This window comes from Microcaecilia unicolor, chromosome 7 (assembly GCF_901765095.1).
Source record: "Microcaecilia unicolor chromosome 7, aMicUni1.1, whole genome shotgun sequence".
NCBI lineage: Eukaryota > Metazoa > Chordata > Amphibia > Gymnophiona > Siphonopidae > Microcaecilia > Microcaecilia unicolor.
The window spans coordinates 309,498,167-309,524,128 of NC_044037.1; the positions used below are offsets into that span (position 1 = coordinate 309,498,167).

At 46.3% G+C, this 25,962-nt stretch overlaps 1 protein-coding gene across 3 annotated transcripts in view; it reads right to left on the reverse strand.

The window, feature by feature from the left end:
- Positions 1–2,848: 2,848 nt before the first annotated feature.
- Positions 2,849–25,962, reverse strand: part of LOC115474687 (serine/threonine-protein kinase 11-interacting protein-like) — a 115,341-nt gene continuing 92,227 nt past the window's right edge. For all 3 annotated transcript variants that reach the window (XM_030210292.1, XM_030210291.1, XM_030210293.1), the window contains 4 exons: positions 18,707–18,791; positions 9,144–9,232; positions 8,576–8,802; positions 2,849–3,783 (listed from right to left, as the gene is read on the reverse strand). In XM_030210292.1, coding sequence (XP_030066152.1) covers positions 3,643–3,783; positions 8,576–8,802; positions 9,144–9,232; positions 18,707–18,791 — 542 coding nt within the window. In that variant the 3' untranslated portion in view covers positions 2,849–3,642. The remainder of the gene's footprint in view (positions 3,784–8,575; positions 8,803–9,143; positions 9,233–18,706; positions 18,792–25,962) is intronic.

The window sequence follows — 25,962 nt, forward strand, 5'->3', positions numbered from 1 at the left end:
GTAGGGTGCAGCGAGGCAGAAGGAGCGAAGTCTGGAGTTGGCAGTAGTGGAGAAGGGAACAGATAAGAAGAATTTATCCATGGAACGGAGTGCACGGGAAGGGATGTAGCGAAGGACAAGTGTGGAGAGATACTGGGGAGCAGCAGAGTGAGTACATTTATAGGTTAGTAGAAGAAGTTTGAACAGGATGCGAAAACGGATAGGGAGCCAGTGAAGCGACCTGAGGAGAGGGGTAGTATGAGTAAAGCGACCCTGGGAGAACAGATTTTCCCCTTGGTACGGCACATCTGCTAACTTCTCTTGAACCACAGATTCAAGGTTAGAGATATGCAGCCATGAGAGTCTACACATTTTGACACCCATGCCAGAGTCCGGATACAACACCAAAAGAATCATAGGCGCTCCTGGACAGATAATGCCTACACTCCATCTGCTTGTTGGCCAACTGGCAAAGCTCTGTGGCCTGCTCCAGTGGGAGAGAATCCGCCAAAATGTACTGTTAACCAAAGACTCCAAGTATAGGCTCATGTATTGCTGGTAGGACTGGATGCAGGCAGAGATTAGAGGCCTGAAAAGTCTTCCTCCTAAACGAATCCAAGGTCCTGGCTTCTCATCCTGGAGGTGCCGAGGCATGAGACTGAGAACACTTGGCCCACTTGTGAGCAGACTGAACTACCATGGAGTGGTGTGGCAATTGTGCCCTCTCGAAGCCATTACCATTTTGGATATGGTACTGCGTATCTACCTTTTTAGTTGTGACCTGACCTGTGAAGGGAGATTCCCAGTTCTTCAACAGTACATCCTTCAGGATAGGGTGCAATGATAGTGACCCCTTCCTTAGGAGGAGTAGCCTAGGACAGACATTTCTGCCTTGGGCTCCTCCTCCAGCTCCAAGTTAAATGGGACAGCTGCAGCCATCTCATTGACAAAACCAATGAAAGAGTGCGCCTCAGGTGGAGATTTCCATCTCTCTTGAGGAGGAGAGGGGTCAGATGGTATTCCATATGACTCCTCTTCTGATAAGTAAAGTGGATCCTCACCTAACTCCCATGAGTGATCCCAATCAGACTGCAGCATAATCAGATGCAACTGTGGGGCACTGGTGTCGAAAATCTCTGCATCAGTATTGATAGAGGCTCAGAGTGGGCCTGAGGTGGCGCAAGCACTCTTGATGCCCGAGTGGTGTGCCTCTGCAGTATCTGTAGCAGCTCCTCTCTGAGTATGTTTCAGAACCACTCATCGAAGGTGGGCATCAGCAAAGGCATGGGAGCCAGGGGAGAGGCAGCCTGAGAAAGCGTTGGTGCCAAACTGGTAGCAGGGACCTGGCCGCATGGTGACTGGCACACTGGGTCCCTGTCCCCCAGTGCCAACAAGGATCCATCTAATCCGTGCGTGCCCTTGGTGTTGGTTCTGATGCGGACAGTCCCAGGGCCTGCTATCAGTGCCTGATGCAGAGACAGGTGGAGACCTCCTCGATGCTAGTGCGCTCTTAGAAGATGTAAAAATTTGAGCTGCCATGGAGGTTGATGCTGCCGGTGCTGAAGTTGATGTATTGGCCTTTGAGGAGATAAAAAGCTGCTCCTGTTTAACTTTTCTTGCCCGCTGAGTTCTCATCTGAATTTGCAAACAGAGAGAACAAGCAGAGGTGTCATTGTCAGGGTCCAAGGCACCCATTTCACCAAGAGTGGGGGTCCGTAACCAAAATCACCTGATTACACTGGTTGCACCTCCTGAAGCCTCTGGGGGATGTCTATCAAAAAAAGAATAGAAGCTAAATTAAATTCCTTAATCTTGAACTCTCAAAAATGGGCAGCGTTCAAATTGAGGCTGCACCACCACACCCAAAAAATCAAAGAAAACCTGAAGAGCAAAAAAAACTCTAAGAAAATAAGAGAGGTTGAGGAAAAATTAAACAGAACAAAAAAAAAATACTTGGAAATAAAACAAAAAAACCCGCATGGGAAGGCACAAGAGAATTGAAATAGGCAGCATTCACTCTGCAGCTCCTAAGTACCTCTCCACTCTCATCTCTCCCTACATTCCTCCCCGGGAACTCCGTTCACTGGGTAAATTGCTCTTATCTGCACCCTTCTCCTCCACCGCTAACTCCAGACTCCGTTCCTTTTATCTTGCTGCACCATATGCCTGGAATAGACTTCCTGAGCCGGTACATCAAGCTCCATCTCTGGCCGTCTTCAAATCTAAGTTAAAAGCCCACCTTTTTGATGCTGCTTTTAACTCCTAACCCTTATTCACTTAAATATTCCCTTATCTCTTATTTGTCCTGTTTGTCTGTCCTAATTAGATTGTAAGCTCTATCGAGCAGGGACTGTCTCTTCATGTTCAAGTGTACAGCGCTGCGTACGTCTAGTAGGGCTTTAGTATTTATGCTTATTTGCCATGATGTGTTTAATATTGTTTGTTTGATTTTGTGTTTTCTTTTATGTTGTGTGTTTTGAAAAACCTTCAATAAAAATATGAAAAAAAAATGATAAGTAGTAGTAGCAGCACGAGGGATAAAAGCAAGAACACATCCTCTCAGCTCTGTGGAAAAATGAAGACTGGGGTACCCGCACTTGAGCATCAGGTGGGAAGGCACCAGCGCATGTGCAGTGGGATGCTGCTAGAAGCATTACTCGCTAGTCAGCGTCCACACTGGGCTCCTTCAGATGAGGTCACCTAAATGTGAGAATATGAAAGCCTGCTTTGTCCTTGGAGAAAAACCGTGTTATAAAACCAGAGCAACATTCTATTCTTAGAAATCCCCTTCACTTTCTGGTAACACGACAACAGGTGCAAATACAAGATACAAAGTTTTATTAACATTCAAAAATACAGTAAAATAATCAAATTAGCATGTATTTACAATTTAGTCAAATGTGAAATGCTTCAAACATTTACAGAGAATATGTGATCTGCTCCACAATGCTGTAGGTTGAAATAAATAGCTGATTACTTCCATTGATAGCGCTGATGAACCATCATTTTGAAGGGAATGCTGAAACAAGCCATGGGCACTAGGGAGCCAGAATCATGGCGAGACCCCTTTAGCTGCAGCTGCTGGGGGAGAATGGGACAAACAATCTCTGTGTGTGTGATATGACACTATTCCTCCGAGAGGGAGGGCAGTCACATTGGAGTCAATTTTCAAACACAATAAGGGATAACGTCGCCCGTTATCTTTAGGAAATTCTGCTTACTTTTTGGCTGAAAATTCGCCTGAACCTAGCTGGTGAAAATTTGTGTAGTTAGAATTAGGACTTCTATTTGTGCATCAGCTAAGTGGTAAACCTGCTCCAGGAATGCCCATTCAGACGGCCATTTTTTGACCTGCTAAATGTAGCTGTCTTTTGAATTCAGTTGATTATATTTAGGCAGCCATCAGGGAAACATATCAAAAAGCAAAGGCTTGGCTAACAGACTCCCAAAGTTAGATGCTCTACCTTTAAAAAAACAAAAAACTGACCCCATGCAAGAAAGCATGGAGATTCACCACGGTGAGAGCAGGGGTGGTGAGGGCAGGACAGCAAGCACAATGCGGTTATAATAGGGAACAGTCTCCTGGAAAACTTTGTTCTTGTAGCTAGACACAGTAACTGTACAGAATCCAAAAGGAACAGGATAGTTTTAGGAATCCATGGATTAATCAATGACTGTGTGCATCACAATGTTGAACTTGATGCGATACAGTGCTTCCCATGGACCTCGCAGAAACTCCAGCAAGTCTCGGACCACATCAGAACACTCCGTTTGCAGATGCCACTGGCTCTCACAGTGCCGGGTCTAAGGGGATGATAAAACACAAATATCTCACAGCATTTACATACTGACTGTTTCCAGTATCTGAATTCTACAGCAGACATTTCACACAGCTCCAGCTGATGAACAGGACAGAATAACTTTCAACCCATTCTACACAGAATTAATGCCAAGAAATAGCTGGTTACATCACCAACAGAAATGGTGGTGTACCAGTGACATGAAGAGGGATCATTTAATAACCGTTTGTGCATTAATAAGTACTCGCAATGCACAAACTCCCCTCTCCCCAAAAGTGAAACATGTGAGACAAGAACACCTGCATCAAGGGAAACAGTTCTAAAATTCAATTTTTATCTGCACGTCAAAGCATTGAAGGGTACCATCTGTACAAGAGTTCGCTTTTGTTCACAGTGGTTCTCAACCTTCTTTTCAGTCAATATATACCCGATAGATAATGTTGCATATGTGACCCTCATGGACCTCTGGTCTGACACACTATGGCAGCATTTATGAATTAATTGGAAACATGTTCCTTATCCACAAAAAAAAAAAAAAAAAAAAAAAATCTCCTTCAACAGGTGCAGATCAGAACTGGCATATTTCTCCATGGAAGTTACCATACATAGCAAAACAAAATATTTATTTCTTCTTTATAAAGTTTACAATATAGGCATTCAAATTTGTCTTAAAGAAATACAATTAAGGTCCTCAGGAAATAAGCAAAAAAGAAAATAATTCAAAATTATTCCAAAAAAACAGACTTTTACATAAGAACATATGAATAGCTATACTGGGACTAACCAATGGTTCATCCAGCCCAGCATCCTGTTTCCAACAGTGGCCAATCCAGGTCACAAGTATCTGGCAGAAACCCAATTAGAAGCAACATTCCATGTTACCAATCCCAAGGCAAGCAGTGGCTTCCCCCATGTCCACCTCAATAACAGACTATGGACTTTTCCTCCAGGAACTTGTCCAAACCTTTTTAAACCCAGATACATTAACTGTTGTTACCACATCCTCCAGCAACAAGTTCCAGAGCTTAACTATTCTTTGAGTGAAAAATATATTTCCTCCTATTTGTTTTAACAGTATTTCCATGTAACTTCATTGAGCGTCCCTAGTCTTTGTACTTTTTGAAACAGTAAAAAAAATCAATTCACTTCTACTCGTTCTACGTCACTTAGGATTTTATAGTTTCACAAGATTACCACTTGAAGTCTTGGTGGACATTTTGAAAAAGCACAGCACCAGCAAGAGAGTGGCGGCAGCGGAGAAGGAAAGGGTGGGGTTCTTTCCTGCCCCCCCCCCCCCCCCCCGAAGAGGCCACTAGACCATCAGGGAATGCACAGGTAGGCTATGTGGCAGTGGACAGAGAGTTGGAGGTGGGTGAGTTAGCTGAGCAGTTGGGGGGGAGGGGGGTCCGTCCTTTTCTACACAGAAAAAAGTCTGCACGACTGGAGAATTCTGCGCATACTCTGTGCTCTGTAGTTGCGCAGAATTCTGGCAGGAGTAGGTGAGGGTCACCATCCACCGAGTTATTAAGAGGTTTAAAAAAAAAAAAAAAATCTGCAACCTCCAGATACGGAGCACAGTGAATGAGTGCAACAGCAACAGGGTCCCCCTTCCCTGTTCAGTTTTTTTGAGGTACTTAGATTAGCTGAGTGCTAATGGTGACTAGCAGTGGCCGTCAGACAGCAGATATGTCTGACCTAACACAAGAGCAACCGGATGACCTCAGTGAAGAGTTGCAGGACATGCCTGTTTGGCATTCCATTCCTGGGGGAGACCAAACTCCCTGTGGGCAGAGGCCCATGAACCAGCAGGGCCGGATGCCTCACCAGCTGAAATCCAGCAGATCTACATAATAGAGCACCAACAGCGGCATTAGAAGTGTGAATACCAGATGCAGAAAATGAAGATGGAAATGGCTCGTATCCCAAGCTCCAGGCCACTTGTTTGCGCAGTTTGATAATACCTGAGGTGACTGATGGATATCTAACTGCCTTTGAGAAAATTTGCCACTTCAATGAGATTCCCAAGAATGTCTGGGTGCGCTATTTGGGAGGAAAGCTCACTAGTAGAGCACTCAAGGTATTCCAAGGATTGTCTATGGAGACATGCTCCCAGTTTGAGGAGGTGCGCAAAGTTTTGTTGAACTGTTATGCCATTACCCCCGAGACCTACAGACTAAAGTTTCAGACTGCAAAAAGGGGCGAATGACACCCACAGTGTGTTTGTGATCCAGCTAAGATACCAGCACCATCTGTGGCACAATGGATCTGACGTTAAAACCCTAGAGGACTGCCAAATCGCCAGCCCTTTACTCTGGAGAAGGTTGGCTGAGTTGGCTGACATCTTTGTGGCTAACCTTCCCTGGCTGGCAGAGAGAAGCTGTCCATACCCGCAACAGCTGGGATCCAAGGGCAGTCAGGGTCCTAAGTTGAATATTCCTGCAACCATGGAGAGCCAGTAAACCTTCCAGTTTTCCACAAAAACCTAAGGACTTAGGCACGAAAGTCCTTGTTACCAGTGTGGGTGTACTGGACATTTCAAAGTGGATTGCCCAGATAACCCCAAGCCTGAAATGAAAAGTACTCCAGTCCCTGCACCAAAGTTGGCAGCTTTTGTGGGCAGTTCCAGCCCTAGGGAAGAGGCCTATGCAGTAGCTGCAGCACCAAAAGTTACTAGTCATTCATCAAGCAAGGAAGCAGATGGGTTTCTGCAACACTATCGTACCCCAGTAACAGTGAATCCTGGTCAGAGAAGTAGCATATGCCACTATTGAGAAAAAATGTCTGGCCTTAGTGTAGGCCCTTAAAAAACTGTTCAATTCCTGTGAGCAGTTTCTTTTCCTGATCTCCCCAGGTACTAATTAGGTTCAGTTAGATTTAACATAAAATCCTTGTATTTTACCTGTTCCTGTTTAAATCTTTATCGTTCACTGTTCTACTTTTTTTGATAATAAACCTATTAGTTTGTTAGCTCTGTTGTCCTGGACTAAGAATCCTGTCAGTCTGTGCTCCCCCAGTGTCCCTAGAAACCACTGGGGAATAGCTTGCAGGTGGAAGACTCACCCAGAAGTAAGCGAGACCCAGGTGGTTGGAAAGTATGGCAATATAGGCGCTGCTGCAGGCAGACTTGGGCAGTGCTGACTTGGTGTGTGCTAGGGGTAGCACTCAGGTGTTACGTGACAACTACCAACTCCTTTTTCCTGCTGGACATTCCTCTCCCTGTTCTACCTATATCACCACCATAACATAAGATCCATCACCTCCAGGTTCTACTCTTCCTTTAGCAAAGAAGTACTTCACTCCCAATACTATTCTATTCCAACTGATTTTTGCGGGCAGCCCAAATATAAATCTTACCTGCTAAACTCTCAAAACGTGGTTCTCAGCTCAGTCTTTGGAACACACCTCGCTAGTCATGTTTTCAGGATACCCACAATGATTATGAAAGACAGATTTGAAAACAATGATAGTGGTGCTTGCAAATTTGCCTCAGACATATTCATTGTTGACATCTTGAATACCCTATTGGCTATTATTTATAAATCGCCTATGCTAAACCAAGTTAAAAGCTCTGCTGAAATCTAAGTACACCCCATCTAGTGCTCTCCCTCAACCCAGCCTTCTAGTCATCCAGTTAAAGAAGCTGCAGCTTCAGACTCTGTAATCTATTGAATTTATATCTTGTTCATCTATCCTGATGGCTCAAATCCATTGTAAAGTGGAATACATAAAGATCAATAAACAGACAAAAATAATTACAATAAAGCATATAATCAGTTTTAAATAAAATCATAGCAATACAAAAGATAGACCCCCTCCCCCCTAAAACAAAACAGATCTTTTAAGATTTTAGTAAAGCAGGGCCCTGGTTGCATAATTCTGGGGTTTCCAGTGGTAATTCTATAACATGACAAAAATTTTTGTATGAATAAGTCAAAAGCTCTTGTGAATAAAAGTGCTTATAAAAATGTTCTTTTACATTTTCTTTTCTTTTTCTGAACTAGTAAATCATTTAGGTATAAACCCTGGTATCCTTTCTTGAATCCCCTTATATCACCTGTACACCAGTATTCTGTACTGTGATTGGTAATATGTACATTGCTTGCACGCTGCCTTGACTCTCTATGGACAGCCAAAGGATGAGACTGAACGAATGAAAGTAAATAGATGTGTTTTGTATTTGGTTTTTAATTCTTTTGCTGTTCACCTGGCGATAGGTCACCCACATCCCAGTGTGTCTACATCCATGAAGTACCTTTTAGGGGGCCACATCCCAGCATATCACCAGGGCACTAATGGCAACAGTCACGCCAGCATTACACAATATGTTAGAACAGTTTACCACATGATGGCCGAGGGGTACAACTTCAGTTCAGGGCTTCCTGCTCAGGTTTTCAGATACCCAACAATAAATATGCATGAAAAATTTCACATACCGGTTATTCAGTGTATGGAAATTTCTCTCAAGGAGATTAATTGAAGACATTCTGAAATTTCAGATGGCTGTGGGGTCAGCAGGACACCTTTGGAATCATTATATTCATAGAGGTGTATCAGTCTGAACTCTCAACCCTTGACCAAATAGTGTGAATACACATCTCTGTAGGAGGGTCAGAAAGCACCCCACTCCCCAGGCCCATGTGCACAACTGAATAGGAGGGCCAGGAATACTCCCCCTCCCACAATCTGCGCTCTCCAAATGTGTACAACAACCTCCCCCCCCCCCCCCCCCCCATGTGCACACCTGCATAAGAGGGCCAGGAATCCCTCACCCCAAATTGAACTCTATGAGTCATTACCTCATCATAGATGCGTAGTTGCACACAGCAAGACATCACTTGGAATACGTGCACTGAGCTGATACAGCCGATTGGCTGTTTTTGCTTCACTGTGACTCCACCCCCTGAGAAATCCTCGCTCTCACTGGCTTGATCTGGTGCTGGAGTAAACTCCCATTGGTGACTCTCCTCTAGCAGATACAATGTTGCCGGAGTGACAAGCAGTGAAACAGGGGACCTTATGTCATCTGATAGGAGGATAAAGAACAACATTCATCAGAGACCTGTGACCTCCCCCACCACCATTATTGATATTGTACCCCAGAGACCTCCCCTACCCCCATTCTCCACATTGTACCCCAAAGCCCTGAAACTTGCTGCTCTTCTTCCCAGGGAGACCCTCTGCCCTTTTTCATTCCTTATACTGGACTCCCTACTTTCCTCCTCCCCTTTATAGTCCAGATTGTGGGTCTCCATGCTCTCTTTTCCCCTTCTCCGGGGCTCCCCCTCTCTGATTTCCCCATTATATCCACTCCCTCTGTCTTGCCCATCATGAGGGAGGTAAGGAAACCACAGCATTTTCCAATACCTTGCAGGATATATGCCAACATATAGAAGAATGGAGGTCGCTGGCGTTTCCGGAGCGCTGAGTCACTAAGCTCTGTGAGCAGTAGAGACCTGAAAGAGAGCATGGACCAAGAACTCATGTGCAAATGCCTGTAACCAAGAGGTGGGGAATTTGGGGACAAAGTGAGAGAAATACTGCAAAGCATACCAAGACAGAAGGAAACATTTGACATAAATATGCTAACAGGTAATTCAGAGTGACTGTGTACGGTTTTCACCAAGACCAAGAGAAGTGCAAGACTAATGCCAGACCTACAAAGTAGGAGTAGACAGCCCTAGCATGAGGCTCTTTATATGTACTTCAGGATTAGGAAAGAACTCCCCAAAGTATCGCATACCATGTAAAATGAGTTTATCTTGTTGGGCAGACTGGATGGACCGTACAGGTCTTTCTTTATCTGTCGTCATTTACTATGTTACAAGACATCATACAAGCAGAGAATGACGGCACTGTATCAACAAAACACACTGCTTCAACAAAACACTGTGAAGCTTCAGGGAAATAATCCCAATGAAAGGTTCTGGGTGGACTTCTATGGTCTGTGTCCCAAATATGGCAAAACAGAGACTTCTACAGTCTGTGTCCATTATTGACAGATAGAGGCCAACCGAAACCAGTGGTTTTGGTTCCTGTTGAAATCTGCCACTCAGTTTCGTCTGGAACCGGAACCAAAACCACGGCCGGTGCTTGGGTCTCTGGCGCCCCCGTGCAAACTATCAGTTGGTGTCCCTCCCTCCCCCCCCCCCCCCCCCCCCCCGGCAGTCCAGCATCTCCTTTCTCTCTTCTCCCTCCCCACACCCTTTTTCAGCCTAGTGCCTTACAAGATAAAGAACAAAAGTTTTTTTGTTTTGTTTTTTTACATGACAGCCTTTTAATTTATTTGAAAGCTTCCCATATGTAGATATAAATATCATGAAATGAAATTGAATATCACTAAAACTGCTTAAAAAAATTATTGTAGCTGGTGGAAACGGCATTAATAAAGGCTGTATTTTGTGCACCTTTTTCTACACCGTTCTATAAATACAGTAATATATGGCCAAATTTCAGTGAAAATATCCTTGTTTACTGATGGGTTCATCTTAACTGTTGTTGTAATCTGTCTTACGAAGCCCTGGTGTTATAAAGATTGGAAGTAAAATTAAACTCTTCTTTCATTGGGGCACATGGAATCACATTTTCATCTCATCTCTTTTGTACAAATGGATTTTTCTGTTTTGAGCACGTTTCAGGGACAAGTGGTTTTCATAAGTCAAAATAATAAAAAAAATAAATATTTTCTTTCATGCAGATCTCTCATTTGTTTTAACATAACTAAATGGGCTTTAAGCCCCTAATGCAGTCCCATTGGTTTCCTTATATTTTATTTATTGTATTTGTATCCCACATTTTCCCACCGTCTGGCAGGTTCAATGTGGCTTACATATTGCTAAAAAGGTGGTTACAAAAATTTAGATTTGTAGAAGTCTAGTACATAATACAGAAGTACAATAAACGCTTAGGTTGATATTAGCATTTTGTCCTTGTGATGACTTATACTGTGCCAAAACCTGCCCCCCCCCCCCCCCCCACAGTAATGCTGCCATCCCCCTCCAGCGTACTAGAGTCCTACCTTGCTGCCCACCCTGGTGGTATAGTGGCCTCTGCGGCTGCAGGAAAGAATCCCACTCTTTCCTGCCTTCTGCCACTACTCCATCTCTGGCGCCCTCCGCTTTTCTCTTTTGTGCTGTGGGCGCCGCCGCCGTGTTTTCCCAAAATGTCTGCCAAGATTTTGGCGGCAGTCATCTCAGGCACAGAAAAGTGGAGTGCACCAGAGACGGAGTAGCGGAAGCAGGAAGGAAAGAGTAGGATTCTGCCCTCACAGAAGCCACTACACCACCAGGGCGGGCAGCAAGGTAGTAGTATGGAGGAGGGGGATGGCACCATTGCTGTGGTGGTGGGAGGGAGGGTATCAAGGCAGTCTCTGGCGCCCCCCCCCCCCCGCCACGCATACCCTGCTTACTGCGTTCCACCGGCCCTGATCAAACCCATCCCTTCCTGACAGAAAATCTATTCCCTCTCCAGGTAGCCCACAAACACCATCCTCCCCAGGCCTACCTTTGAAAAGCACTGGTGATCTAGTGGTCTCTTCGGTGCAAAAGCATCCAAAGTTGCTGCTGCCCCCACTGGCTGAATTGTGAAAATGGAGGCACGACACTGCCGCATGTGGTCATGGCCACCATTTTGGAATTGGGAATGGAACTCACTGATTCTGTTCTCTACTTCAGGGTTATTCTCGAGTCTTGATTAGCTTTTGAGACACATGTTTCAGCCACTATCTGAGCCTCTTTCTTTACCATTTGGCTAATTTGTTCTTTGAAGAACTGCACCGATATGTAGACTCAACGTACTCTAGCTGAGACTTTCATTTCTTCCTGCCTTAATTATTGTACTTCTGTCTGTGGTATCAGAGCCAAAGATTGCTTGTCTTCAGTTCTAGGCTAGATTCTATACTCAGTTCTTAATTCTTCCACTTGGCTTCCTTCTTGTGGAACTCTCTACCCAAATTTATACACAGTAAGTTGACCCTTAATTGCTTTAAAAGGCCCACATTTGTTTTTTATCCGCCTTTGGGGATGCGGGCAGTCTGGGTTATGGAATTCCTCTCATATGAGTAGAGGAGTGTGGTAGCCGTGTTAGTCCACTCTTAAGGTTATCAATAGAAATCAAACAAAATAAAACATGGAAAAGAAAATAAGATGATACCTTTTTTATTGGACATAACGTAATACATTTCTTGATTAGCTTTCGAAGGTTGCCCTTCTTCGTCAGATCGGAAATAAGCTCTGACGAAGAAGGGCAACCTTCGATAGCTAATCAAGAAAGAGAGGCAGCGCTTGAATGCTCCAGTTTCAGAAGACAAAGTGGCAGTGATGATAAATCAGAGCCCACTATTGAAAGCACCAGGAATGGATGGCTTTAGGGCAGAATTTTACAAATTGATGGGCTTCGAAATTATCCCACCTCTTACTAATCTGTTCAATAAATGTGTGGATGAGGAAGCACTGCCCCCCTCGCTAGCAATGGCTCAAATTATAGTTTTACCTAAGCCAGGTAGAGACCCTACAAGACCGGAATCCTACAGACCTATATTGCTCTTAAACTATGAGGCGAAGCCATTTGCTAAAATAATGGCGAACCGCCTGGCTACGGTTTTACCTAATCTGATACATGAGGCACAAGTGGGTTTGTGGGGAGGGGGGGGGGGGGGGGGAGAAGAACGGTAGCTAAGAATCTACGTACCATTCACACTAGAATATAGATGTCGGAGGGAGTTCCCGTCAATTCTTATCAGCTTTGATGCTGAGAAAGCTTTTGACCGGGTGCATTGGGAGTTTCTTTTCACCTCCTTGAAGGCCTATGGGTTTATAGGTCGTTTTGTCTCAGTAATTAAGGCAATATATGCTGACCCTCAGGCGTGGGTCTCAGTTAATGGGCGGGAATCTGAATCCTTTCGAGTACTTTGGGGTACATGACAGGGATGCCCCCTTTCCCCGCTTCTCTTTGTACTATCATTGGATCCTCTCATAAGAGATATAATGGAGAACCCCGATATCCAGGGAGCTCAACTTGGTCCCCATTGTTTCAAGGTGGCAGCTTTTGCTGACGACTTGTTGGTCCGCTTAAGAGGCCCGCAGACCTCCTTACAGGCTCTGTTAGATTCTTTTAAGGAATATGGGGATTTTGCGGGATTACGTCTTAACTTAGAGAAATCAGAGGCCTTCCCATCTTCGCCACAAGTAAAGGCCCTATGGGGTTTAGAGTTCCCTCTACGGTGGGCTGTTGGCTCCTTTAAATACTTAGGGGTGTACCTGACAATGGATATAGGAGTTCTGTATAGATTAAATATAATAGCTCTAATGGAGGCCACCAGGAAACAATTAACTAGTTGGAGAGACCTTCCAGTGTCCTTAATGGGAAGAGTGGGATTAGTACAAATGGTCATATTTCCACGGTTATATGCACTTCAGAGTTTACCACTGAGGTTACTGCAGAAAGATATGAGAGATGCATATGGTAAAATTATGTATAATCATACCTGATAATTTTCTTTCCATTAATCATAGCTGATCAATCCATAGACTGGTGGGTTGTGTCCATCTACCAGCAGGTGGAGATAGAGAGCAAACTTTTGCCTCCCTATATGTGGTCATGTGCTGCCGGAAACTCCTCAGTATGTCGGTATCAAAGCTCCATCCGCAGGACTCAGCACTTAGAGAATTACACCCACGAAGGGACACTCTGCCCAGCTCACCACCGCCGAAACGGGGGAGGGGAAATAACCCAGCTCATCCCCACACAAGTGGGGGAGGGGAATCCGTCCAGCTCATCCCCGCGGAGCGGGGGAGGGACACCACACCCGCCGATGCGGGGGGATCTGGCTTATCCTGCAACCGCAACCGCGGGAGGAGCTGACTGACCCTAACACCGCCGAAGCGGGAGGGGTACAAAGCTGCCCTACAGCCGCACGAAGCGGGAGGGAGTGCCGGCAGAATTTTAAGTCTCAATCCAGCCCCGTAAAACGGAGGGGAGAGGAATGCAGCAGCTCACTGTAACACAAACTCGTCTTAACTCTTGAAGAATCCAAGTGAAAAACTTGAACACGAAGTCTTTCTGAAGTAACTGAAGACTGAACTTGAACCTGAAATGCAACCAGAATAAAAACAGTACAGATATCTGGGAGGGGCTATGGATTGATCAGCTATGATTAATGGAAAGAAAATTATCAGGTATGATTATACATAATTTTACCTTCCATATCATCAAGCTGATCAATCCATAGACTGGTGGGATGTACCGAAGCAGTACTCACCCAGGGCGGGACATAGAAATCCCTGACCGCAACACTGAAGCTCCAAACCGGGCCTCCGCCCGAGCAGCCACAGTCAAGCGGTAATGCTTGGAGAATGTATGGGCCGAAGCCCAAGTTGCCGCCTTGCATATCTCTTCCAAGGAGACGGAACCGGCCTCTGCCATCGAGGCCGCCTGAGCTCTTGTGGAGTGAGCCTTCAGCTGGATAGGCGGCACCTTCCCCGCGGCCACATAAGCCGCTGCAATGGCTTCCTTGACCCATCTTGCCACTGTAGGTTTAGCAACCTGCAGACCCCTACGAGGACCTGCATACAGGACAAACAGATGATCCGATTTCCGGAAATCATTGGTCACTTCCAAGTATCTGATGATGACTCGTCTCACATCCAGATATTTAAGAGCAGAGTACTCCTCTGGGTAGTCCTCCCTACGAAAGGAAGGGAGACAGAGCTGCTGATTCACATGGAAGCGAGAAACAATCTTGGGCAGAAAGGAAGGCACTGTGCGAATAGTCACTCCTGCCTCAGTGAACTGCAGAAAAGGCTCTCGACATGAGAGCGCCTGGAGCTCGGAAACTCTTCTGGCTGAAGTGATAGCCACCAAAAAGACTGCTTTCAACGTCAGGTCTTTCAGAGATGCCCTTGACAAGGGTTCAAACGGCGGCTTCTGCAATGCTCTTAGCACCAGGTTGAGATTCCACGCAGGCACCACTGAGTGCAGAGGAGGGCGCAGGTGATTAACTCCCTTGAGAAAGCGCACCACATCTGGCTGCGAAGCCAGGGAAGCACCCTTCAGGCGGCCCCTGAAGCAAGCCAGAGCCGCTACCTGGACTTTAAGGGAACTGAGCGACAGGCCTTTGTCCAGACCTTCTTGCAGGAACGCCAACACTGAAGAAATTGGAGCAGTGAAAGGAGAAAGTGAGCCTGCTTCACACCACGCTGCAAAGATACGCCAAACCCTGGCGTAAGCAGTAGAAGTAGAGCGCTTCCTCGCTCTCAGCATAGTGGCGATGACCTTGTCTGAGAAGCCCTTCTTCCTCAGACGCTGCCGCTCAATAGCCAGGCCGTAAGACCAAAGGGGGAGGGATCCTCCATCACCACGGGACCCTGATGTAACAGGCCCTGCTCCACTGGCAGCCGCAGAGGATCGTCGACTGAGAGCCTGATCAAGTCCGCATACCAGGGACGTCTGGGCCAATCCGGACCCACCAGGATTACCCTGCCGGGATGCTTTGCCACCCGGTCTAGCACCCTGCTCAACATGGGCCAGGGCGGGAACACATAGAGAAGCTCTTGTGTCGGCCACTGTTGGAGAAGAGCATCTACTCCCAGGGATCGAGGGTCCCGTCCTCTGCTGAAAAAGCGCGGCACTTGGCAATTGGCCGATGACGCCATCAGATCTAGGCTCGGCTGGCCCCAGCGCTTCGTGATGTCCAAGAACGCCTGAGCAGATAGCTGCCACTCTCCGGGCTCCAAGGTATGGCGACTGAGAAAGTCCGCCTTGACATTCATGACTCCGGCAATGTGGGCCGCTGACAGCTGTTCCAGGTTCGCTTCTGCCCACTGGCATAGACTCATAGCCTCCTTGGCTAGAGGGGCGCTCTTGGTACCTCCCTGGCGGTTGACATAGGCCACAGCCGTGGCATTGTCCGACAGGACCCGTACAGGCTTCAACACCAGTACCGGGATGAACTCCAAAAGCGCCAACCGAATGGCTCTGAGTTCCAGGAGGTTGATAGACCACTTTGCCTCTGCAGGAGACCAGAGCCCCTGCGCTGTCCTTCCCAAACAGTGGGCTCCCCAGCCCGACAAAGAGGCGTCCGTCGTGACGACAATCCACTCTGGGGTCACCAGAGGCATTCCCGCAGACAACTTGTCTGTCTGCATCCACCAGCTCAGCGCCTTGCGCACTGCTGGGTCCAAGGGAAGGCGCACAGCATAATCCTCCGACATCGGAGTCCAGCGCTGCAGCAGAGAGTGTTGAAGTGGTCTCATATGTGCCCTGGCCCAGGGCACTACTTCCATCGTGGCCGTCATAGAGCCCAACAGCTGCACATAGTCCCAAGCCCGAAGAGGAGAGGCTACTAGGAACTGGTCCACCTGAGCCTGAAGTTTGACAATCCGATTGTCTGGCAGGAACACTCTGCCCACTTGGGTGTCGAATCGAACTCCCAGATACTCCAGGGACTGAGTCGGGCGCAGCTGGCTCTTCTCCCAGTTGATGATCCATCCCAGGGAGCTCAAAAGAGCAACTACCCGGTCCACAGCTTTGCCGCACTCTGCATAAGAGGGGGCTCGGATCAACCAGTCGTCCAGATAAGGATGGACTTGTACTCCTTCCTTTCGCAGGAAGGCCGCTATGACCACCATTACTTTGGAAAAGGTCCGCGGAGCAGTAGCCAACCCGAAAGGGAGGGCTCTGCCTGCTGAGATAGAGAACATACTGAGGAGTTTCCGGCAGCACATGACCACATATAGGGAGGCAAAAGTTTGCTCTCTATCTCCACCTGCTGGTAGATGGACACAACCCACCAGTCTATGGATTGATCAGCTTGATGATATGGAAAAATTGTTTAGTACATTTTGCTGGGCAGGCAAAAAGCTAAAACTCAGGATGGATATGTTGCATGGCTCCTGGAGTCAGGGTGGAGGGGGGATTCCGGATTTAAAACAATATAACTGGGCATGCCTACTGAGACATCTGGGAGATTGGTTTGGACAGACATGAATTTATACACCGATAGAATTAGAAAAGGCACTTTATGCCCCTTATGATTTTTACTCGTTGCTGCACCTTGGGAGGGCTCAAATTCCTGGACCTCTGAAGGAGAATATATTGCTGAATTCAATGCAGGATGTATGGAGGGTGATAGTGAATAAATTGGGGGGCAACGCATATGTTTCGAACCAGCAGTCCTTGAGGGGCAATGTAACTTTCCAGCTGGGGACAGATAACCCTACTTTTCAACTCTGGGAACAACGGGGCATTGCAAGATTGGAGCACTTACTGTCGAGTGAGAGAGAAATGATAAACTTTGAACAGCTCCAAGAAAGAGTGGGTGTTTCATGGGGCAATCGTTTTGTCTTCGCATAGATTAGACACTATATATCCTCCCTCGATAGGTCAGCTTGGCGCACGGATTAGAGACTTCTTCCAGGAAGTATCAGAGGTAGGATACTAAGTATCGAACCTGCATAAGGCCCTGCTAAAAGGAGATCCGGATAGGGATTTTACGTCCTTAAAATCCAAATGGGTGGAGGACCTAGGGGTGGCTATAGGGGATTGGGATGTTGCTGCCACACTCAGAAGCATTCCCTTGTTGACTAAAGATGCAAGTCTAAGAGAATGTGGGTATAGGGTAATGCTTAGAGCATATATGACTAACGCACAATTGGCACATGTGGGGGCGAGGGGTGATCATAATTGCTCCAAATGTAAATGGTTCACTCACACTATTGCACATGCTTTCTGGAGCTGCCCGAAAGTTAAACCCTTTTTGGAGCAGATCAAAAGATTTTTTAAGTCGGATGTTAGCTCGAGCTATAGGAGGCTCGGTGGAACAATTGCTACTTGATGCTCCTAGGGTCTTTAGTAATATGAATAGATTTGCAGTTCTTTTGTGCCATAAATTAGCCCAAAAAGTTATTTTACAATATTGGATATCTCCAGACCCTCCGGCGTATTGGCATTGGAGGGATCAGATTCATTTATTAGCATCCTGGGAGGCTAGCGATGGAAGGAGCTCTCCAAAGGGGCGTAAGTCCTTCCAGGGGATCTGGAACCCATATCTCCAGACCTTAAGCCCATGGGGGCTTAGTCTCCTGCTTAATACTTGATGAGACAGGATCGGGTTAGGTCATTCCCGTTCAGTGATGGTGAGCGGTGACATCTGATAGCTTCTGAAGGGGGGGATGGGGATGGTTGGTAGATGGGAGAGGATGGGGTTTTGAGACTGGGGGGGCGGGGGGCGGTTGGTTTCTAAAGATGCTGGTTGTGGGTAGGGTGGAATACGATAATGGGGGGAGAGGGTTGGATGGGGGGGGGAGGAAGAACAATGGGTTAAACTTTGATGATGGAAGGAAGGATGCTATATGTTTACTGTTTTACTGAGCAAAGTTGGTAATTTACAATTAAAAAAAAAAAATTAAAAAAAATCTAATTTCTCCTTTTGTCTCACCTAGAATGTAAACCGTACTGAACCCTGGAAAGCAGACATTAGCAGTATACAAGAATTGATCTGAAAAAGCTTTGTAAAACCATATTTGAGAAATAGATAACTTCAGAAAATGAGGCCCACTGATGGGGGGAGGGGGGGAACAGCCCAATTCTGCTGGAAAGATAGGGGAATATTGAAAATGTTCTTAAGGTCCTTAAGGACAGAGGCACAGGATGAAATCCTGTTTTATTAGGTAGAAAAAGACCTGGGGGGGGGGGCAATTAAGCGTCTTGTGCTTTCACACAGCAAGCCTCTCTTCTCAAGTTATGAATGATGTACTCTGCCATAACTGCTCTTTGACCTTGCTCGTTTCAATAATCTTTCAAGTAATATTTGTCTGCCTTTTTTGAATCTCCAAGGGAGATACCCTAAAAGGGGTAGCAAAGGATCTACAGACCCTTCAAAGCTGCCGCTCTCAAGCCACTGGGTGCTGTGGGAAGATGGATTTTCCACTCACCAAAGGCAGTGCTGGGAGTTCATACGCTGCTTGGGAAGGACACAGAAAGTGCTCCGGAAGTGTGGTGGAGATTCATCCATTGTATCTGCAGAGAAGCGACAAGAGAATAATATGGGAATCTGGAAATGAGCACATATTCTGAACCCAGGCTTATGAAGTAAATGGAGGAATGGAGCAGAACTGGCCACAAAACTCACATGACCATGTAGTAAAATTCCACTTATACTACCCAAACATTTATAAGATGGCTAATTTTATCCAAAACTAGTCAATGTTTAACAGCAAAAAAAAGCACACCTAGGCATGCAGTGATATCACATATTTGTAAGATGATTCTCTAAAGCACCTCAAGGATTTCACACTTATCAACCACATCTAATATAATAAAACGCACCGTGAACGTTCTAATGAGGACAACGTTCTGTGAAGCCCTGAAGCCATCTGACGTCACTGAGGCTGTAGGGTTCGTGGATTCGTGGTGTGAAGCCTTCAAGCCAGCCAGCCGTCTCTGCCCCGCCCTCACGACAAAACAAACAAATCGGGAAGCGAAACGTCAGGGAAGGAGGCGGTGCTCCCGACGTCTAGCCTTCCCTTCGCTGTGTTCCGCCTTCTTTTTAAGGCGGAACACAGCGAAGGGAAAGCTAGACGTCGGGAGCGCCGCCTCCTTCCCTGACGCTTCGTTGCCGGAAACGCCACGGAGGTAAATTGAAAAAGAAGGAAAAAAAAAACAAAACGATGCATGGATGCGAGGGGGGGGGGGGGGAGAAGAAGAGGGCGGGCCAGGCTGGGATATGGGAGAGAGAGGAGCATGGATGCGAGGGAGGGTCATGGAAGGGAGAGAGGGGACTTGCTGGAAAAGGATGAATGGAGGCGGCAGGGGACAGAGGAGCATGGATGGGCATGGATTGGAAGGGCAGGACTCAGGGAGAGGGGAAATGCTGGATAGGGATGAATGGAGGGGACAGATGGGCATGGATGGATATGGATTGCAGGGCAGGGCTCAGGGAGAGAGGGGAATTGCTGGATAGGGATGAATAGAGGGGACAGATGGGCATGGATGGATATGGATTGCAGGGCAGGCCTCAGGCAGAGAGGGGAAATGCTGGATAGGGATGAATGGAGGGGGCAGGTAACAGAGAAACATGGATGGCCATGGATTGGAAGGGCAGGACTCGGGGAGAGGGGAAATGCTGAATAGGGATGAATGGAGGGGACAGATGGCCATGGATGGATATGGATTGCAGGGCAGGCCTCAGGCAGAGAGGGGAAATGCTGCATAGGGATGAATGGAGGGGTCAGGTGACAGAGGAGCATGGATGGGCATGGATTGGAAGGGCAGGACTCAGGGAGAGGGGAAATGCAGGATAGGGATGAATGGAGGGGACAGATGGGCATGGATGGATATGGATTGCAGGGCAGGCCTCAGGCAGAGAGGGAAAATGCTGGATAGGGATGAATGGAGGGGGCAGGTGACAGAGAAACATGGATGGCCATGGATTGGGAGGGCAGGGCTCAGGGACAGAGGGGAATTGCTGGAAAGGGATGAATGGAGGGGGCAGGGGACAGAGGAGCATGGATGGGCATTGATTGGGAGGGCAGGGCTCAGAGAGAGAGGGGAATTGCTGGGAAAGGATGAATGGAGGGAGCAGGGGACAGATGGCCATGGATTGGGAGGGCACGGCTCACACTCTCTCTCTGATATGCAATGTCGTTCTAACTCTCACTCTCACACACTCTGTCTCACACTGTATCACATTCACTCTCTATGTGCCACACAGTCAGTCACACACTCGCTTGGTCTCATACACTCACTCAAACAGAGAATCTGTGTCTCACACACACTCTCTCTCTCGCCCACACACACACACTCTCTCTCACACTGTGTCTCACATACACACTTGCACACACTCTCATTCTCACAAACACACTCACACCCAGACTCACTCTCTCTCTCACACACTCACACTTTCACTCTGACTCTCAAACAGTCACTCTCACATACACTCTCCCAAACATACACACTCCGAGGAAAACCTTGCTAGCGCCCGTTTCATTTGTGTCAGAAACGGGCCTTTTTTACTAGTGCCTTATATTCCTCTGAAGTTATATATTATAAAAAATGTAATTGTTTCCTGATTCTTCTTTTCCTTTGTCTTAAATACACAACTTATTTAGCAATGGAGACATTTGTGGTGCTTAGATGGTGACTCTATGAAGAACTAAGGCCAGTGCCAGTCTGTGCCCATATATGACAAGACAATTTAGGATGGGATGGAGAAGGTTTTGATAGCAGATAAGACCACTTTGACTGTAAACACAGAAAGAAGGTCTATCAAATACTATCCCCTTTCCCTTTAAAATGAAAAATATTGCAGGCACACAACCACACTGTCCTCCCCCAAACCAATAACTTGGCCCCACCAAAGCCCTGAGTAAACCACAAAGTTTTCAGGACATTTTTACATTTTGGCAGCGCTCCCAGTTGGATACTAGAAGGTAATCGATTCCAGAGTGTAGGTACTAAAAAGAAAAAGTCCAATCCAGCCACTAAAGGTGGGAGAATATGGAGACGTTAGGGGAAGGGAATGGAGCTTGATATACCACCTTTCAGTGGTTTTTGCAGTTACATTCAAAGCGGTTTACATAGTATATACAGACACATTTATATACCTGAGGCAATGGAGGATAACAAGGAGCTGCAGTGGGAATCGAACCCAGTTCCCCAGGATCAAAGTCCATTGCACTAACCACTAGGCTACTCCTCCACACCCAAAGGAAAGAAGGTTCCTGTTTCGCTGGTGCTTTGTCAAGGGATCTAAGTGGTTGCAGACATCTTATTGACCCTTTCACAGTTTGTGCCAGCTGCAATCACTTAGATCCCTTGACAAAACACCAGCGAAACAGGAACCTGTCGGGGTCCAGCGAGTGGACAGATCTCAAAGATAAGTGACCGCTTTCAGCCTGTCATTTACAGTGTGATTTGTGAATAAGAACTGAAAAAAATTGATAAAAAATTGACACCGATAGAGGATTTTGTACCCCTGGACAATTTAACAGGGTGGATTAGGATTCCTTGGGGTAGTAGAAATTAGCTGTTGTTGGGGTTGGAAAGGTAGAAGGTGGTAGTGGGAGGGTTAATATAGCTGCTTGCCATTATTATTGTTTTCTATTTGTAATTTATACACAACAGTTGCACAGCATATTGTTCCTTTTTATACTTTAATAAAAAAAAGATTTAAATATAAAATCAATTGTTCAAGGCTTCTGCAGATGAGGACAGGGCCTGTGGGAACTCGCTGGTCTCTTCTAAATAGTAAAGGAGTACATGCTGAATGGCCAAGAAGCAGGAAGAGACAAAGGTGGAACGGGATGGAAGGCAGAAACCATCATATGCAGAAAGACAGGACTGTACGCCCCGTCACCCCTTCAGTAGAAATCCGGAGGATATCGAACGGATGAAGTCGGGAGTTTACAGACCCTGCCTGGACTGGATCGCTGAAGAAAACTAGACTACTCTGGATGATAGTCCTGGTGTCCTAAAGATAAGGGAATATCTCTTTCAGTAATTCATCCTCCTGGAGTAGAGGCTGCAGATCTTTTATGATTTTTCTTAATTTTTCCAGCTCTGGGTTGTATGTCACTATAAGGGGGATTCTGCCTGTGGCTTTTTTTTCTTTAGCAGATTTTCCCTGGGTGTTTTGAGGGAGGAGGCAATATTCTTGGAGATTATTTTGGGGTTGTAGCCTGTTTGAAGGATGCAGTCAGGGTTTTGAGGTGTCTGTCTCTGTCCCATGGATCATAGCAGATACGGTGTTATCTTGTGGCTTGGCTATGAATAATGGATTTTTTTGTATGTGAAGGATGGAAGCTGGAGTTGTGGAAGTAGCTGCATTTGTCTGTGGGTTTCCTATATATGGATGTTTGTACGTATCCATTGCTGATTGAAACTGTGGTGTTCAAAAAATTGACTTTTTCTGGGGAGTAGTCAATTTTGAATCTGGATTGTAGGATGGTATGTATTGAAAGAACTGTAAAATTGTTTTAGAGCTTTTTCCCCCCTCAGCCTAAATCATAAAAATGTCATCAATATACCGGTAGTATTTTAGGGGTGTGGTCTAAAATTCAGAAATGTCTCTTCCAGTTCAGTCATAAAAAGGTTGGCATATTGGGGTGCTGCCTTGGTGCCCATCACAGTGCCCATTATTTGTAGATAGATATAATTGTTAAAGCAGAAATAGTTGTGAGTTAAAATAAATTTGATTAATTTTGTAATAGTTTCTGGTGAGTATTGATGGTCCAGTGTGGATGTTTTTAGGAGTCTCCCACATGAGCTACCAGGTACTTCTTAGCCAAGATCAGGTGACCCTCAGGGGGAGGAATGCTGGCTTCGGCCTAACCCCTGGTAAGCCTTTTCTTGGTTGAGAGGTGCCCAGCTCTCCCACCGGTTGCCTTTTCAGGTGCCGTGGAGGACTTGCAGCTCATCTGCATATCCTCGGAGCCTTCACCGGAGTGACTCCCAGGTCCGTTCCGATCCACTCGGGGCCTCTGCTCAAGGTGCACAGTGCTCCTACCAGGTGTTGTGGAGGACTTGCAGCGTTCTGCATATCCTCACAGCTGCATCCGGGGTGACTCCCAAATCCACCCCGACCTTCCCAGGGTCTTCGCCACAGTTACCCAGGGCTTTCGCTCCACCTACCCAGAGCTACCAGGTACTTCTTAGCCAAGATCAGGTGACCCTCAGGGGGAGGAATGCTGGCTTCGGCCTAACCCCTGGTAAGCCTTTTCTTGGTTGAGAGGTGCCCAGCTTTCCTTCTAATAAGTTCTGGGAGAAGAGGATATTTCTCTGGTAAGTGAACAAATTTTGCTTGTGCTTTCGGAACTTGAAGATTGGGGTTTAAAGGAGGAACTGTAAGTTAGTGATAGGCTGATATCCTTAATACTTTAGCAAGTTTTAAATTACGGAAAAACTCAAAAAACACTAAGATGGAGTCAGCAGTCCATCAGCGAGAGGGGTGCTATCCAGTCTTTTGCATTGAGTGTCACATGTATGATTATCTCCCAATTGGTGAGGTGTCATATGTGTGTGCCCGATGCAAAGAGCTCCTAGCTCTCAGAGAACATGTCCGTTCTCTTGAGGCTAGAGTAGCAGACTTGATGGAGCTGAGGGAGACAGAGAGGTACATAGAGGAGACCTACAGGGATGTTGTAGAGAAGTCCCACCTCCAGTCAGGTAGCCCCTGTGCTACCTTGGAGGAGGGAGGTCTCCTAGAAGGAGAGCATCACCCTGGTGAAGTAGGAAGTACTCCTGTAGCCAGGACCTGCCCACCAGGGGATGTACTATCCTTTCGCACCGAGGATATATCTCCAAATATTGCCCGGGAGGGAAAGGTTAGGACAGCTGTTGTACTTGGTGATTCGATCATTAGGCATATAGATAGCTGGGTGGCTGGTGGACGTGAGGATCGCCTGGTGACTTGCCTGCCTGGTGCGAAGGTGGCGGACCTCACGCGTCACCTAGATAGGATTTTATATAGTGCTGGGGAGGAGACGGCTGTCTTGGTACATGTGGGTACTAATGACATAGGAAAATGTGGGAGAGAGGTTCTGGAAGCAAAATTTAGGCTCTTAGGTAGAAAGCTGAAATCCAGATCCTCCAGGGTAGCATTTTCTGAAATGCTACCTGTGCCACGCGCAGGGCCCAAGAGACAGGCAGAGCTCCAGAGTCTCAATGCGTGGATGAGACGATGGTGCAGGGAGGAGGGCTTTAGATTTGTTAGGAACTGGGCAACATTCTGGGGAAGGGGGAGCCTATTCCGAAAGGATGGGCTCCATCTTAACCAGAGTGGGACCAGGCTGCTGGCATCGGCGTTTAAGAAGGAGATAGAGCAGCTTTTAAACTAGAAATGGGGGGAAGGCCGACAGTCGCTCAAAAGAGCATGGTTCGGGATAAGGTATCTTTCAAAGATATCACCATAACAGGGAAGATAGAGTATCCTGATAGTGAGGTTGCAAAAGAGATTGTAGTAGATCGGGTATCCTTAAATAATAATAAAAATCAGACAAAAGATTGCCAATTAATACTGTCAAGTACTAAGCATGATGTACTTAGGAACAACAAACATAGTTTGAAATGTCTATATGCGAATGCCAGGAGCCTAAGAAATAAGATGGGGGAGTTAGAATATATTGCACTAAATGAAAAATTAGATATAATAGGCATCTCTGAGACCTGGTGGAAGGAGGATAACCAGTGGGACACTGTCATACCGGGGTACAAATTATATCGTAGTGATAGGGTGAATCGGATTGGTGGAGGGGTAGCATTGTATATTAACGAGAGCCTTGAATCAAATAGATTGAAAATTCTGCAGGAAACAAAACACTCCTTGGAATCACTGTGGATTGAAATTCCATGTGCAAAGGGGAAAAGGATAGTGATAGGAGTGTACTACCGTCCGCCTGGCCAGGACGAACAGACGGATGCGGAAATGTTAAAGGAAATCAGGGACGCAAACAAACTGGGCAACACAATAATAATGGGGGATTTCAATTACCCGCATATAGACTGGGTTAATGTAACATCTGTACACGCAAGGGACATAAGATTTCTTGATGAAATCAAGGACAGCTTCATGGAACAGCTAGATCAGGAGCCGACAAGAGAAGGAAAAATACTAGACTTAGTCCTTAGTGGTGCTCATGATCTAGTGCAGGGGGTAACGGTACGAGGGCCGCTTGATAACAGTGATGATAATATGATCGGTTTTGATATTGGCATTGAAGGAAGTGAAACTAGGAAATCAAGTACGCTAGCGTTTAACTATAGAAAAGGTGATTACGACAAAATGAGAAAAATGGTGAAAAAAAGACTGAAAGGAGCAGCTCGCAGAGTAAAAAACTTGCGTCAGGCGTGGATGCTGTTTAAAAACACCATCCTGGAGGTTCAGGACAAATATATTCCACGTATTAGAAAAAAGGGAAAAAAGACTAAACGTCAGCCGGCGTGGCTAAACAGTAAGATAAAGGAAGTCATTAGAGCCAAAAAACAATCCTTCAGAAAGTGGAGAAGAGAACCAACTGAAAGTAACAGGATAGATCATAAGGAATGCCAAGCCAAATGCAAAGCGGAGATAAGGAGGGCAAAAAAGGACTTTGAGAAGAAATTAGCGTTGGAAGCAAAAATACATAGTAAAAAATTTTTTAGATACATTAAAAGCAGGAAACCGGCCAAAGAGTCGGTTGGGCCGCTGGACGAA